At 45.7% G+C, this 17,454-nt stretch overlaps 1 protein-coding gene across 1 annotated transcript; it reads right to left on the bottom strand.

Annotated features, from left to right (window-relative positions):
• Positions 1-2,056: 2,056 nt before the first annotated feature.
• Positions 2,057-10,329, bottom strand: LOC119322530 (zinc finger CCCH domain-containing protein 17). Its single transcript, XM_037596011.1, has 9 exons — positions 9,658-10,329; positions 9,489-9,584; positions 9,300-9,389; positions 9,110-9,211; positions 8,863-9,009; positions 7,844-7,963; positions 7,670-7,729; positions 2,789-2,886; positions 2,057-2,706 (listed from the first exon to the last, which is right to left on the bottom strand). The coding sequence occupies exons 1-9, from the start codon at positions 10,105-10,107 to the stop codon at positions 2,568-2,570; spliced, it is 1,302 nt and encodes a 433-aa protein (XP_037451908.1). The 5' UTR covers positions 10,108-10,329; the 3' UTR covers positions 2,057-2,567.
• Between the last annotated feature and the right edge of the window lie 7,125 nt (positions 10,330-17,454).

Genomic DNA, 17,454 nt, shown 5'->3' with positions numbered 1-17,454 from the left:
TTGATTCAGACGAATGCCTCAAACAAGCCCCAAACGCCCCAGTTGACCGGCACCCCTCATATCCAGTCTAAATATGGGATGGATATGGGGCGCCCGGGTGTGCCTGTCACATCGGACTGACAAATGGGTCCCGTGCGGAATCGCACGAAAATCCGGTTGTCCAACGGACGTCTTCACCGCGAAGGGTGTGAATGCCACGTGGCGCCGGCTTGCCGCCCGAGGCCCAATCCGGCTATTCAAGCCGGACGACGTCCCCCATCCCTACCCCATCCACCTCCTCCCTCTTCGCACCACCAGTCCGAGCCCATCCACCTCTTTTCTCCCGCTTCGCCGTTCTTCCCACGCTCTCCGCCTTCTCATGGTCCGACAGAAGATAACCACATGCGCTATACACACGCCGAAGCGTCGGTACCAGATCAAGCAGGAGATTCGGGCGAGGCGCGCCACGGGCGCCGCCCGCATCGTTGTTGGGCTGCCTTCGGACTCACCGGAGCCGAAGAAGGAGGAGGAGGAGGAGGAGGGAGAGAATTAACAGCCGGCCGATGAAGGTGGCGGGTATGAAGGACGAGGCGGAGCAACCGGAGCAGGAGCTGGCACCGGCTCCGTGCTCCAACATGGAGGACGTGGAGGCGGAGTTCGCCGTCACCCAAGCAGGATGGCGGAGTAGAAGGCCATCGTGTAGTCCATTCAAGATGAGGCATATGTGTAGGCCAACCGGCAGTTCATCCGACAGGAACGGACGGCGACCAACACGCTCTTCGACGAGGTCGAAGCGAAGATGGGTGCGGAAGCCAGCGTGAAGGAGCCGCAGCTGCAGCTGCAGCTGACGCCCATGTACCCGGAGCCGGGCACGAAGATAATATATATCTTCGACGATGACTAGGATAGTTGATCTACATAGTAAGTGGATTTATTTTTTCTTTGCATGCTTCTATATGAATTTAGATTTCTAGTATGAGATATTCGGATGCAAATGAACAATTCTAAGAACTGATATGTCATTACCTGCAGATGCATTTGGACGCGTTTATGGGCGTTTGAGGGCCCGGATTTGCCTAATCAGCTGTAGATGCTCTAACAAGGAAATACACACGCTCGCGCGGGTGGTGGTATCATTGCACAATGATCGAGTCTACTGTCTGCCTTTTCTCGTCGTCCCCGTGCAGTCCCTTTCTAAGCTTTTCAATATGTGGCACACTTTCCACCTAGTGAGTTATGAACATGTGCACGCGATCGAACCGGCGAGAAGCATGCTTCTCCAGAAGCAGCCATAGAGTCATGGAACCACAATCTAGTGGCACAAATTTTACAATCATCGCCACAAAAGCTTTGCTTCATCTCCGGGTTGCCTTTGTATGCTCTGCTGAAATATAGTGGCTGCACGGCAGGTGACTTGAACTAGGAAACACTTCCTCTGTCAGCCATATAAAGAGGCCTTGAGAAAACATTCGGGTGAACCTGGAATCCGGGTTGTCGTCTAGCGCTCAAACGTGGGGAACTGTAGAATAGTTGCAACTAGCGCTTGTGAGGAAGGCTGAATTTTTTACTCCCCGTTCCAAAATATAGTGCTTCCTCTATTCCCGTGCTTCAATTTTGATCATCAAGACGAATTGCAACGGGAGCAACTCCCTCCGTTCCGATTTACTCGTCGTGGTTTTAGTTCAATTTGAACTAAAACCACAACAAGTAAATCGAAACGGAGGGAGTACTAATGAATTCATATTCAAAAGAAGTTTTCAAATATATAATTTTTTCTTCTGCCACAGTTGGTCTCGTTGGTTAAATTTATGGTCAAAGTTGGACCTTTATGGTCAAAGTTGGACCAAAAAAGCGCGGGCGTACTATATTTTGAAATGAAGAGAGTACAAAATTAGAATTCAGTATAAGGCAATTTCCCTTTCCTTCCTGCAAACTCAAATATTGACCCTAGTTCTGATCGTGCCATCAAAAGATTAGAAATCACAACCAACTAGGCATTTGTTTTGCACCAAAAATTGACTTCCAGGAATGTGCATACAACGGGGCAATATAGGGTGAAGCCTTCACTCTACAGTGCTTCAGGAAGAAATACATCTATATTTAGTTATGAACACCCAATTTATACAATGAAAAGAGCAAGAGGCATGCGTGAGCGAACGAACCCAACATATAACTGTTCCAAAAAAGATGGCACTTACAACTGCCGCGAGAAAATCTCAAGTTTCCCCAACCCAAACGCGGCCGAACAAAATCCTTATATTAATACATCCTTTGAAGTTATCAGCACATCGGAGAAAAGCAATGAGACACTTCCATGTTCCGGTGCTCTGCAAATTACAAGGAATTATTCCCCCGACGTCGAACCCATTCCAGAACAAGACTAGCTTTCATACTGATACTACATGGGCCCTCTGCATGTGTTCTAACTGCAATCCGATCCAGCGGAGTCTCATATCCTTGGGAGAATAAATGTAGGATATAACCGAAAATTGAACTGATCGCCAACCACACCTCAACTCATTATGTGTATCCTTGAGAAATCCCGCATAACATACATTGGGAAACTAATCTAGAGTACACTATATCCATCAGGTTTGGGAGGCATCAATAATCCATTGCCAAACCTTCAGCTCACCGGTTCCATCCCCAGTGAAAAATAAACCACCAGGTCCAGTTTGTATTGCCCTAATTTCCTGCTTGGAGAATATTCTGCCCCTATCACTGAACCTATAAAACAAAGGAGAGTCACTTCAGAAAAACGTCAGAAGTAAAGAAAACAGAAATGATCTTAGCATGGTAACTTTCTTACGATGGCAGGTCATAGAGGCGGACAGTGTTGTCATTTAATGAACATACTAGCACAGGTTTTGATTGTGCATCAGGCATGCCAGTAAGAGCAAGTGCACCCTACAAACGGAACAAAGCAATCAGATCGTAGATACAGCAGAACATAATTCCCAAACTTTTGGCAAGGTAGATCATGCAAGAGAAGGAGCATATTCTTGAGAAGACAGAAGCTATTGTATTGTAACCTACACGTTGTGAATCAGATAACAAGCCACTATAGCTGCCTACTGAAAGGGGTTAAAAGTTGCTAGGCACTCAGCAGGCGATTTGCAGCGCCTTGATCACTTCAGTGGAGCCTGGGCACCTTGGCGTTTGCCATGGCAACATCCCATTTGACCCACTAGCAGGCGTGGAAGAGAGATCGGAGTGAAAATAGTGCTAAGCAGCGTTTTGCCAGCCCCTTGGTCGCTTTAAGTGGCGACGTTTGCCACGGTGACACCCCATTTGTCCCACTAGCAGGCATGAATGAGAGATCAGAGTAAGAATAGTGTTTTAGGGAGAGAACGCCCATCAGTGCACTATGGCCGAGCCCACAGCTGCTGCATTATCTGTGTAGGGTTTCCTCTAGCACTCCGTGAAAGCCACCACACATACAAACAGCAGCCGTGGCGGCAGCAAGCACCAGCACTAATGTTGGTACCAGCGACAACGACATCCTGCCGGAGACGACCACATCAAATCCCGCAAGCGATGCTGAGCACGATTCCTCACAGGAGTCGTCTATTTCTCGTCAGAGGTTGTTTTCTGGCCACAGGAACTCACTGGCTGCCTATAGCCAAGCCACCAAAGCAGCTTATTTGGCTGCTGCCAAGCACTTTAGTGCATGTAGACGAGGGCCTTACTAGTTACTACATCTTTTTAAGGCTTGTTTGGTTGCACGGGATTCCACAGGGATCCCTGTCAAAAACCGGGGCATAGAGCCCACGCGTCAAGTCTAGACGGTGGAAAACTACCGAAGCATTTGGTTGCTTACCACCATGAATTCTCCGTCCCTATCCGTGTCGTTTCCACAGGGAAATTTCCATGTCTCGAGGGTCCGGGTGGAAACCCTCGGCTCGTCCTCTCAAGAACAAGAAAAGACGGCGCAGCGTCTGCAGATTTCTCCGCCTAGCGACCGGCACCAACGCCTCCTTCTCTAGTGTCAACCCTCAACAATGCGCCTCCAAAATCACCTGCCCCAAGTGACGGCCATGGCTGGGTGTCATCCTTCCTTCCCCAAAGATTTGATCCACCTCGGATCTACTATCTCATCCAGCGATGAGATGGCCAGGCGGTGTCGTCCTCCTCCTTCGACCAAGGTTGCTAGGTTAGCGCCTCCTCCTACTGCTACATCTCGTTTCGCTTCTTCAGTTCTGGTCTTCATCATCCGTGCCGATGAGACAACCTTCCTTTTCCCTTTTCCTTGGTGTCCAAACAGCAACCCGTGGTTGTGCGGGGATCCTAAGTGAGCATGGAAATCCCCCCTTAGGGGTTTATTGCCCAAGCCTTTTCATCCCCAACCACCAAATGAGCCCTTAAAGGTTAGTCCACACTCTACAATTTCCTACCCCTCCGTTCCAGAATTCTTGTCGTGGTTTTAGTTAACGGAGGGAGTACATACTAACTTCAGTTGATAGAATTAAAACAAACCTCAGCATGTCACCACATTTTCATGTTATAACTTATAAGATTTCATAATATTAATTTTCCTTTGCAACGAGAAAAAGATTTCGTCAAGAAGAAAATTTGCATGCGAAATGTTAGTAATTCTTGAGATCTAACGGATTTTCAATTCCTTCTACCAAATTTTGTGCGGATCACAAAGCATGACTTCAAAGACTTATTTGATGAACTCAGCAAGTAGCAAATGCTTGAACTTCAAAGACTAAAATTGAGTACTGATTCAAACATCAAGCAAGCCAAACAAATGGGAGTTTGAGACCATCTGGTCGTTGAACATGAGATACAAAATCATTGCATAAGTATTGCTCGGAGGATCGAAGGAGTATCAATTACTCCTATCAAACAAGGGCATTAGCAAGAGTTGAACAGATCTTCTAACTGGAGAGATGTTTCGGAGGGAAATGTTCTGCTGAATGGCAATGATAACTACAAAAGGGGGAAGATGGTACTCCCTCCGATCCATATTAATTGTCGCAGACTTAGTATGGATCGGAGGGAGTACTAAATGGTGGTTCAAAAATCTTGAAGGGGGGATTACCTTTCGAAAGAATTTTTCTGGCAGTTTTTCCAAAACAGAAACCCCTCAGGAAGCCTACTGAAACGGAAAAACTGGGAGTGTGATATCAACTGTAAACTGCGCGGGCAGGGCAAGTGCAGCCCAAATATCATGCTTTGGAATCCTCAAATCACATGTACCTCGTTCTCATTTTCTTTCAGGTGGTGGCTAGGTGGAAGGTTACGAGAAACAATATGGTCAGCGAATACAACTTGAACTGCATGCAATCTGCAACTCTTTTGTAGGGCACTTCACTCAGTCAGAAAAGGATCAAACTGGTATGAATCAGAGGAAGGTATCTACTGTTCTCAAACACACTCTTCATGAAGACTGTTAGGCATTTCAACGCAAGTGGCTACGAAGAAAGGCAAGCCTCTATGAAGATGTCTGCTGGCTAACTGAAGCTTCTTGTTTACGTAGTTCTTTCTTTTCAGGAGCAGTAATCTCTTTGTCAAGGTAGTTTTTTGAAATCATCGTTCCTTCTCATTCATTGGTGGTAAGTGTTACTTCACTTACAAGCAAAGGAACAATAGATGCAGGAGGATCGTCCATCCATACACTAGCCAGCGAGAACCTACCTAGCCTAGCAAGTTCATGAGCAACAAAATTTGCTTGTCTAAGGCAATGCTCAAACTGAATTTGTTGGAATTCACAGGCTATGTGATAGCAGTCATCAAAGAACGCCGCGCCAACTCCAGCAAATCCAGCTCCATCCTTAAACGCCAAGATTACATCCAAGCTATCCAAGTTGACAATCAATCGATTACATCATAAGGATTGTGCTAGGTTCGGCCCATGCTTCATTGATGTGACCTTGGCTGTTCGCACATCAGAGCACCATTTGATACGGCTGCCAGCAGCAGCTATAAATTTCCCCGAGCCATCACGAACAACAGCGCCAACAGCTCCTTGTGGTGTATCGGCGTCAAATGCCGCATCCACATTTGGTTTAACGAAATTTCTCGGAGTAGGTGTCCAGACACCCTGTTTAACAGCTGCTTTCGGTGAGTAGGCCGCTGCATAATGTGCAACCAATGATCTGACCACCATAGCTATCTGAGCCGGCATCTGAGTGGCCTCCCCATGTACCAGTTTCCTACGCTTCCACCATAAATCCCATGACCCAACAGCAACAACTAGATCAAGTTTTCTGAGACCAAGAACTGGTGAGTGGAGCTTCTCCTGTTTAAGCAAGAATTCCAACACTGCTTCTCTAGCAAGGTCAATACCGCATGGATGATCAATCACGCCATCCAACCCGAGAGCTGCCCGCATTTCCTTGTCAAGGTAGTTTATTTCTACCTGGGGTGTTGTTTTTTAGACCATACTTATTGAAATCAGATCACGAGCCTGGTATGAACCTGTTTGGGTTAATTCAATAAATGACACTACTAACTATGCATATTTGAGAAAGGCCACAACAAAAAATCACTTGGATATGTCATTCTGATAATTTCAAGACCAAAATGTCCGCGTCTGCTCCTTTCTTCCCTTTCCCCAACCCTCACCTCATCGGCTCGCTCTCATGGGCTCATGGTTGCCACCTCAGTGATGGCCAATCCCATCACCACCAGCATGGACCATGCAGTTACGAAGCTCGCAGCAAGCCGCTGTTTTGTTTACCCATCGCCTATTATTTTCCATGGGTAGTTGCTACTTCCGTTTTACCCAGCCACACTGTGCGCCAGATCTGTTCATGCTTCACAGCCCAGCATGTCAGCTTCTACAGTTGGGCATGGACAGAAAGGACAGGCAGGAAGATGGAGAAGATACAGAAAGGATAGTAGGAAGGACGGCGAGCTTGCTAGAGCACTGCCACCGGTGGTGGGGAAGATAAGATGTGAGAGGAAAGAGGAAGTGGCAATTTAACTGAGAACAGAAGAAACATAAATTGGCATTTTAGCGTGTTCATGCCAATTAATGGCGTCCAAGTGCTTATTAGAAGTTGGCCTTAATTTTTGTAGTGTCATTCTTCAAATAAGATGAGCTGGAATACTCCCTCAAGCCAGGTTTGTTAGTCAGGAGAACCATAGTGCGGCGACCAAGACGTCCCTTAAAACAAGGAGAGCGTTCAATTTTCAAGGGATTTATTGCTTGGGCGACTAATATATGAGGATTATCGAGCCGACTAATACACCCGACTGGAGGGAGCAGTACTAAATCGAATTAACCCTTGCTTTGAGGACCTTAGTCAAGTGCAATAGCTTGTATACCAACCAAATAGTGAATACAAATTTTAAAAATAAAATAACAATATTATTGAACTTAACAGTCATTTGACCAGTTCACTTACTGGTCTAGTTCAAATATTCAAGTTCAATGGTAGACAAGTTGACATGGATTGATGTATATAGATTTCTGAGCTTGCATGTGCAAAATTCTGAATATGTTTATGTTTAGCATACGACGAGGAAATCCTAATGGTAAGTTCAAAGGAGCGTAAACAAGATCTTATAAGATTATTAATTGTACTGTATTAATACTGAAGCAGGACATAAATAAGAACAGCGCTACACACAAAAAAGGGCCAAGAAAGGATGAATCAAAAGTTAACAGGAAAGGTTGTAACAAAACAAACTGCAATCGCGCAACATGACAACTGTACAAGAGTGTCGGAGCACATACGTTCTCCTCTTTGTGTGTATATGTTACTTCCAAGTTTCCACTTTCTGTAGCCGCCCAGACCTAAGAAAAATAGAACTTAGAAGTATGAATAGTATTGAAAAGGACAAATGTGTAACAAGAATGTAAGAATCTGTAGAATCATTCGATAACAAGGGGACAAGGATAGAGACTAACTTTTATTGTTTGATCCAAAGAACAAGATAACAGAAACTGATCCCAGCATAGTAGAGACATAACTACATTCGTATGATCAGAAAGAGTCTGTATGCACTGCAACGTTGCCAGATCCCATACCTGAAATATTTGTCATGTTCTTAATATTATTTGTAGAATGGGAGTAAACCAAAGCGACAACATGTTCTGATCTTAATTGAACAATGTAATGCTAAAGTACCATCTGTCGCGTGGAGCAAAATAAGTCCAGGTGACTGAAAATCGTGCACATTAAGAAAGAAGAGATACTTCATGTTGAATCAAGATTGGGGATACCAAAAGTACCAGGAAAAATTCAACAGCAACAGGGCAATAACAGAGTTCCCACAGCATCAGACACCATATGTAAGTGTTACAGCAGTGAGGTATTTTATTTTATTTGTTGGGATTGGAGCCTTCCCACTAATGTAGATGGCGTTTTTTTTTTTGAAGTACTTGTTACAAATGTTCCACATGCCGGTTGAGATATCACCATAAAATGTGCACGTAAACTCACAGTAAGTTATTGAAGTGAGCGGCCACTCTAAATTCTAAAGTTATATGTGATGCAGGACTGCAACACCCATAGTAACAGTGGCTAACCTGATGCAGATTTGCACAAACATTAGATGCCAGCTTTGCTTGTATAGTTACATTTATTCTGACTACATAGTAGCACAAATCTCAGGCATCATCTGTTTTACATCTGACTTGTAACTCCAGACGAAGTGACGAACTAATTACCAATATGCCTACCTCTTAAATTAATGAGAACAGTCAGAAGTGTATAACTATATGCAATACATGGGTCTACTTTGCTTGTGCATACTTCCATGATCCACCATTAGAAGAAACACAGAGGATAAAACAGATGTTGACCTAAAGAGATGGAAGTGTTACAAGCTAACAGAAAATCATGATCTCATGCATGCATCAAAGCCAACTACATTAACTGTATCTAAGAATGTGTGAACAACAATGCACAAGTTCTCAGTCCTTACTCTAATGGTTTTATCCATTGAGCCAGAGTAAACTCTCATGCCTCCTACTATTAACGAAACAACAGCAAGCTGATGCCCGGTAAGAGAAGCAGCTGGCTCAAAACAATTTGTCACGGCGCTAAATCTCCATGCCAAAATCCTTCCATCCTGCACCAAGTGTAATACGAGAGAATGCATCATTAACGGAAATTATATTTGCCAAAACAAATGTTAGAGCCAAAGACAAGCCAAAAGGAATTTAGTGTACCTGTGTTGCAGCAAAGAGTAGCTCATTGCCAATTGCGAGTGCATAGACTTGTCCAGTCGGCCCGGTAAGGTTCATTTCTGCTTGAGTTTGCATATTCCAAACCTGCAGCAACAGCTCATACAGTCAGACACACATGTGGAACAGCAATAGCATTGGGTTAAAATCCCAAATCTCAAGCACCATCTCCTACCTTGACAGCATCAGGTATTCCAACAAACAACCATGGCCCCTCGCTGATCATGCACCCAACCTCACCCCCCACGGGGAGGACACCAGCACACTATCACACACCATATAGAAAATAAAGGTACTGAAAATTGTCATAGAGAAGAGAACACACAATCCTTCCAAGGATACAATTCAATGATGCCTCAGCTACCTGTCCAGTTTGACAATCCCAAAGGCGCACTGTTCCATCCTTACTACCAGAATACAGCTTGTCTGACCCAGTAGGCAGTGCGATCCCTGTCACAACCTGAAAGGACGCACAGCATTTGATCAGCGACGTTTTGAATTTTACTAGACGGTCTTATCTGTAGATGAAGTACCTTCTCGTGGCCCTGGAGAGGGGTGAGCAGCGTGATGCTATTGCTCATGCAATATGTGTGCGGGTAGCGGCACTTCTCGCCGTAGGTGCAGTCTCCGGCGAGGAAGAATTTGCAGGGCCGGTCGGGCACCTTGTGCCTCACGCCACCGTCTGCACCTCCGGGGCCCCTCCCCCATTTGTTGAAGCCGCCGCCGCCACCGCGGCCCCCTCCTCCTGAGTTGGGGTTGCGCCAGACGTGCCCACCAGGGCCATCCCTTTGGTTCGGGCGCTTGGTGGTGGCCGCCTCAGGGAGCTCGCTGTGGAGGAAGGGGCAGGGGAAGCGATTGCATCGCCCAGCGCGCCAATGGATGCAGACCTTGGTAGAGGAAGACGAAGAGGCGGCGCCGGGCGCCGGTCCGAGGCGGTTGTGCACGCGCTTGTTGCCGAAGCGGCCGTCGGCCTCGAAGTCCATGGGCGTCGCCTAGGGTTTGTTGGGCTCGGGAGGCGGCGCGGGCAGGGGAGGAAGTAGTCGGATAGTATTCGGGGTTTGACGGGAGCAGCGGCGGGGAGGTTGAATTTATTAAGGAAGTAGGGTCGCGTGGAAGCGACGCGGCGAGGGCTCGCCGGAATGGATGGGGAGATCCGGATCGGAGCGGGGAGAGGAGGCGCTAACGGTGGCCCTGCTTTCCCCTTGGTCCGGTTTAGCTCGCGGGTGGAAGGTTGGGCCGGCTCCGGTTAATACAACGTGGCCGGTGCCCCGCAGGCCGGCTGACGCCGACGAAGCGAACCGCCTGATGGAAATACATACAGTACACGGTTTCGCTATGCAAGTACGAATGAAAATAAAGTTTCTTATTTTTATACCCTATATATAAAAAGGAAAAAGGTTTCTATTGGTATTTTCTTCAGTACAATACAGACACGAACGCTCATACATACACGCATGCACTCACCTTACAACCGCACGCAAGCACAGGAACCATTTCCGACGCGCATCGTCACCTCGTCTTTAGCCAATCTTCGTTTAATCCGTAGCCCATGTTTCGAGTTGCAAATATGAGCAACAAAACTAGTATCAAATACCCAGACGTTATTACGAGTATTAATAAGGTACACATCAATAATATGTATATCAAATATACCTTTCACTTTGTCATTCTTCTTATCCGTCAAATACTTGGGGCAGTTCCGCTTCCAGTGACCAGTCCCTTTGCAATAGAAACACATAGTTTCAGGCTTAGGTCCAGACTTGGGTTTTTTCTCAGGAGTGGCAACTTGCTTGCTATTATTCTTGAAGTTCCTCTTCTTTTCTTTGCCTTTTTTCTTGAAACTAGTGGTCTTGTTGACCATCAACACTTGATGCTGCTTCTTGATTTCTACCTCCACAGCCTTTAGCATTGCGAAGAGCTCGGTAATCGTTTTCGTCATCCCTTGCATATTATAGTTCATCACAAAGCCTTTATAGCTTGGTGCAGTGATTGAAGAACTCTGTCAATGACACTATCATCATGAAGATTAACTCTCAGCTGAGTCAAGTGGTTATGGTACCCAAACATTCTGAGTATGTGTTCACTAACAGAACTATTCTCCTCCATTTTGCAGCTATAGAACTTGTCGGAAACTTTATATCTCTCAACTCGGCATTTGCTTGAAATATTAACTTCAACTCTTGGAGCATCTTATATGCTCCATGATGTTCAAAACGTTTTTGAAGTCCCGATTCTAAGCCGTAAAGCATGGCACACTGAACTATCGAGTAGTCATCAGTTTTGCTCTGCCAGACGTTCATAACGTCCGCAGTTGCGTCTGCAGCAGGCCTTGCACCTAGCGGTGCTTTCAAGACATAATTTACTATGCAACAAGGAGGATAATCCTCAAGTTATGGACACAGTCCGTGTAATTGCTACCATCATCTTTCAACTTAGCTTTCTCTAGGAATGCATTAAAAATCAAGGGAACGGTAGCACGGGTCATTGATCTACAACAACATAAACATGCAAAAACTATCAGGACTAAGTTCATGATAAATTAAAGTTCAATTAATCATATTACTCAAGAACTCCCACTTAGATAGACATCCCTCTAGTCATCTAAATGATCACGTGATCCAAATCAACTAAACCATGTCCGATCATCACGTGAGATGGAGTAGTTTCCAATGGTGAACATCACTATGTTGATCATATCTACTATATGATTCACGTTCGACCTTTCGGTCTTAGTGCGAGGTCATATTTGCATACGCTAGGCTCGTCAAGTTTAACCCGAGTATTCTGCACATGCAAAACTGGCTTGCACCCGTTATATGTGAACGTAGAGCTTATCACATCTGATCAGCATGTGGTGTCTCGGCACGACGAACTGTAGCAATGGTGCATACTCAGGGAGAACACTTATACCTTGAAATTTAGTAAGGGATCATCTTATAATGTTACCGCCGTACTAAGCAAAATAAGATGCATAAAAGATAAACATCACATGCAATCAAAATATGTGACATGGTATGGCCATCATCATCTTATGCTCATGATCTCCATCACCGAAGCATCGTCATGATCTCCATCGTCACCAACTTGACACCTTGATCTCCATCGTAGCATCTTGTCGTCTCACCAACTATTGCTACTACGACTATCGTTACCGCTTAGTGATAAAGTAAAGCAATTACATGGCGATTGCATTTCATACAATAAAGCGACAACCATATGGCTCCTGCCAGTTGCCGATAACTCTGTTACAAAACATGACCATCTCATACAACAATTTATATAACATCATGTCTTGACCATATCACATCATAAAAAGCCCTGCAAAAACAAGTTAGACGTCCTCTACTTTGTTGTTGCAAGTTTAACGTGGTTGCTATGGGCTTCTAGCAAGAACCGTTCTTACCTACGCATCAAAACCACAACGACTTTTCATCAAGTGTGTTGTTTTAACCTTCAACAAGGACCTGTTGTAGTCAAACTTGATTCAACTAAAGTTGGAGAAACAGACACCCACCAGCCACCTATGTTCAAAGCACATCGGTAGAACCAGTCTCATGAACGCGGTCATGTAATGTCGGTTCGGGCTGCTTCATCCAACAATACCACCGAATCAAAGTAAGACGTTGGTGGTAAGAAGTATGACTATTATCGCCCACAACTCATTGTGTTCTACTCATGCATATAACATCTACGCCAAGACATGGCTCGGATGCCACTGTTGGGAACGTAGTAATTCAAAAAAAATCACGCAAAATCTATCTAGGAGATGCATAACAACGAGATGGGAGAGTGTGTCCACGTACCCTCGTAGACCGAAAGCGGAAGCGTTTTAGTAACGCAGTTGATGTAGTCGAATGTCTTCACGATCCAACCGGTCCAAGTACCGAACGTACGACACCTCCGTGTTCAGCACAGGTTCATCACGATGACGTCCCTCGAGCTCTTGATCTAGTTGAGGACGAGGGAGAGTTTCGTCAGCACGACGGCGTGGCGACGGTGTTGATGATGTTACTGGCGCATGGCTTCACCTAAGCACTACGGCGATATGACCGAGGTGTTAAACTGTGGAGGGGGGCACACATGGCTAAGAGAATAACTGTTGTGACTTGGGGTGCCCCCTGCCCCCGTATATAAAGGAGGGAGGAGGAGGCCGGCCAAGGGGAAGGCGCGCCAAGGGAGGGAGTCCTATTAGGACTCCAAACCTAGTAGGATTCCCCCCCTTCCTGTTCCAAGAGGGGGGAGGAGGGAAGGAGAGGGAGATGGGAAGGAAAGAGGGGGTCCTGCCCTCTCTCCCTAGTCCAATTCGGACTGCTATGGGGAGGGGAGTGTGCCACATTGTGGTCTTCCCTCTCCTACTCTCTCATGGCCCATCTAGGCCCATAACCTCCCGGGGGGGTCCGGTAACCCCTCGGTTCCTCAAAACATGTCCAAACTCTTCTGAAACCTTTCCGGTGTCCGAACATAGCCTTCCAATATATCAATTTTTATGTCTCGACCATTTCGAGACTCCTCGTCATGGTCGTGATCTCATCCGGGACTTTGAACAAACTTCGGCCATCAAAAACACATAACTCATAATACAAATCATCATCGAACGTTAAGCGTGCAGACCCTACGGGTTCGAGAACTATGTAGACATGATCGAGACACATCTCCAATCAATAACCAATAGCGGAACCTGGATGCTCATATTGGCTCCTACATATTCTACGAAGATGTTTATCGGTCAAACCGCATAACAACTTACGTTGTTCCCTTTGTCATCGGTGTGTTACTTGCCCGAGATTCGATCGTCGGTATCATCATACCTAGTTCAATCTCGTTACCGGCAAGTCTATTCACTCATTCTGTAATGCTTCATCCCGTAACTAACTCATTAGTCACATTACTTGCAGGGCTTATAGTGATGAGCATTACCGAGAGGGCCTAGAGATACCTCTCCGATACATGGAGTGACAAATCCTAATCTCTATCTATGCCAACCCAACAAACTCCTTCGGAGACACCTGTAGAGCATCTTTATAATCACCCAGTTATGTTGTGACATTTGATAGCACACAAGATGTTCCTCCGGTATTTGGGAGTTGCATAATCTCATAGTCTGAGGAACATGTATAAGTCATGAAGAAAGCAGTAGCAATGAAATCTTAACGATCATAATGCTAAGCTAACGGATGGGACTTGTCCATCACATCATTCTCTTAATGATGTGATCCCGTTCATCAAATGACAACACATGTCTATGGTTAGGAAACATAACCATCTTTGGTTAACGAGCTAGTCAAGTAGAGGCATACTAGGGACACTATGTTTTGTCTATGTATTCACACATGTACTAAGTTTCTGTTTAATACAATTCTAGCATGAATAATAAACATTTATCATGATATAAGGAAATATAAATAACAACTTTATTATTGCCTCTAGGCATATTTCCTTCATTTTCGTCATGGTTTACGGGGTTGAGGTGGTTCTTCCAAGAGATATCCGTCACGACTCGCCCCGCGTGGCGGCTTATGTTGAAGCTGGTAATGAAAAAGCACGTCAAGATGCTCTTGATTTGTTGGATGAAGAGCGCGACCTTGCGGTGGCTCGTTCAACGATCTACCAGCAAGATCTGCATCGCTATCATAGCCGCCGGGTTAAAACTCAAACCTTTCAAGAAGGCAACTTGGTGCTTCGGCTCATCCAAGATCAAACAAATATGCATAAATTATCCCCACCTTGGGAAGGGCCTTTTGTGGTCAGCAAAAACCTGAACAATGGGTCATACTACCTTGTCGATATTTGAGAACACAAGGATTCGCGCACATCGGAGGAGGAGACCCGTCGGCCATGGAACATTGCTCATCTTCGGCCATATTACACTTGAGCCACCAGCTCTTGTGTTGTACATATTTTCTTCAATGTATATACTATAATAATTATAATCAAGCCGGCTTCCCTGATAATTCAGGGCCTCTGTTGTTTCATTTCCAAGTATCTGCGCCTTTATTGTCTGTTTATAAGGTCATTTGGGGGCGACCTGCTCAATGAGCAGAGCCTTGATTACCCTCTTGATCCGGCTTGCATGCCATCTCATTGGTCATTTGGGGGCGACCTGTTCAATGAGCAGAGCCTTGATTACCCTCTTGATCCGGCTAACATGTTGTCTCATTGGTCATTTTGGGTGACCTGCTCAATTAGCAGAGCCTTGATTACCCTCTTATCCGGCTTACATGCCGCCTCACTGGTCATTTGGGGGCTACCCGCTCAATGAGCAAAGCCTTGACTACCCTCTTGATCCGGCTTACATGTCGTATTATTGGTCACTTGGGGGGTTCCTGCTCAATGAGCATAGCTATTCTTACCCTCTTGATCGGCTTACATGCTAGGTGTAAACACCAAATTCAGGGTTAACCGGCATGTATGTTGTTGTTACTCCGCCCAGGTAATCCTGGAATGACCCGCCGTATTCTTGACAGTCAATCTTTTAAATAAGACCCTAAACTTGTTAAAGTCAAAATGGTGGTTTGTCATGTGAGGGACGACTTACAGATGTGCTGGAAATAATTCAGTGGCTGTGCGGCCCATGAAAGCACTTGTGTTTTAGGCTTGGCGGCCTATGAAAGCTTTGTTTTTCTGGTTTTCTGTTTTTTCTGAAACATTTTATTTTGATTCATATCCTTCTTCCATATTATCATATGGTTTTCACAATTCATGCCATGTAGCCTTAACTATATGACTCATAACTGAGCATATTGGGTTAATAACCCGCCCTGATAGCGGATTATAAGCCGCCAAGAAAATTGCCTTGAGCAACCAACATCATGATATTTCATGTCTACAACTTCTTATTGTCAAAAGAAGGTATTATGATCTACAACTATGATTTTACATACTGTTAGATCGATTTCTTCGAATAGCTTGCTTGCCAGCGGGCGCATCTCCTTCACAAAAGTGCCGAAGCCGTTCTGGTCAAAGGGAGACCCGTATTGTGACACCCCTGATTCAATCGTACACTAATCATACACGCAAATGTGTACGATCAAGATCAGGGACTCACGGGAAGATATCACAACACAACTCTAGACACAAATAAAATAATACAAGCTTTATATTACAAGCCAGGGGCCTCGAGGGCTCGAATACAAGCTCGATACACAAGAGTCAGCGGAAGCAACAATATCTGAGTACATACATAAGTTAAACAAGGATGCCTTAAGAAGGCTAGCACAAAAGCAACACGATCGAAGAGGCAAGGCCTCCTGCCTGGGACCTCCTAACTACTCCTGGTCGTCGGCGATCTTCACGAAGTAACATCCATCGGCGATGGCATCTGGCTCCAGGGATCCACCATCTGGTTGCATCAATCAGAAAGAAGAAATAAGGGGGAAAAGGGGTAGCAAAGCAACCGTGAGTACTCATCCAAAGTACTCGCAAGCATAAGATCTATACTAAGTATGCACTGGTATCAAATGGAAGGTTTGTATCTATGGACTGAACTGCAGAATGCCAGAATAGAGGGGGAAGGCCTAGCCTATCGAAGACTAGCATCTTCAAGCAGCTCCAAGCATCTTGCAGCATGTAGAAGAGTAAAGAATAGCAGTTTATATTTAACAAACATGTTGTAACATTAATGCCCAGAGATCCTTCCTCGACTCCCTGCGAGAAAGCAATCCCGGCGCCACATATCTCAAGTATCCATTTGTAGTTGTATAAGATCAGGATATAAGTCTGAACGTCAGTTACCGTGGACACGGCTATTAATAGATAATCTTCCCTGCAGGGGTGCACCATGTTTTCCAACACGCTCGATCACTCTGGCCGGACACACCTTTCTAGGGTCAATGCCTGGCCTCGGAAGATCAACACGTCGCAGCCCTACCTAGGCTCAACAGAGAGGTCCCCGCCGGTCTACCTCCTAAGCACTCCGGGGTCTGGGCCCATCACCCGTTGCACTCCGGGTCGTTGCGAGCAGGGCGGACCAGGCTCCACCACTACAGGATGGTGCCAGCCCAGCCGTGCCACACTAGTGAACTGGACGTCTGGCAAAGCTTCAGCTGATAATGCGACGTCGAGGCCCATAACTATTCTCACGTGGTGGTTGGTGCGTAAAGGCAGAGGCCAACTCAAAACAAATACCCAAACCATAGTGTATTATTAGCTTGCGGAGACGAGCAGAGACTCACGATCGAAAGTGACCCCGTCGCCCCATCTCGTGGACTTACAACAAGGGCCTAGAATGCCCGGCCGTGCCACGTCATGTTCTTGCGGGTGCTCTCCGGGCCCGCCCGACTTTCACCAAGGTCTCAAGTAAATTCAAGGTAACCGTGTGTCCAAACATCAAG

Source organism: Triticum dicoccoides, chromosome 6B, assembly GCF_002162155.2.
Source record: "Triticum dicoccoides isolate Atlit2015 ecotype Zavitan chromosome 6B, WEW_v2.0, whole genome shotgun sequence".
Classification (NCBI taxonomy): Eukaryota; Viridiplantae; Streptophyta; class Magnoliopsida; order Poales; family Poaceae; genus Triticum; species Triticum dicoccoides.
The sequence above is the reverse complement of the archived record's forward strand: the minus strand, read 5'-3'. Positions and strand labels throughout refer to the sequence as shown.

Excerpts from the sequence above, each read along its gene's own strand:
- LOC119322530 (XM_037596011.1), bottom strand. The coding sequence starts at position 10,107 with ATGGACTTCGAGGCCGACGGCCGCTTCGGCAACAAGCGCGTGCACAAC. Across the intron at positions 7,730-7,843 it reads CTTTGGATCAAACAATAAAA|GTCTGGGCGGCTACAGAAAG; the intron begins GTTAGTCTCTAT and ends TATTTTTCTTAG. Across the intron at positions 2,707-2,788 it reads CGCCTCTATGACCTGCCATC|GTTCAGTGATAGGGGCAGAA; the intron begins GTAAGAAAGTTA and ends TTTGTTTTATAG.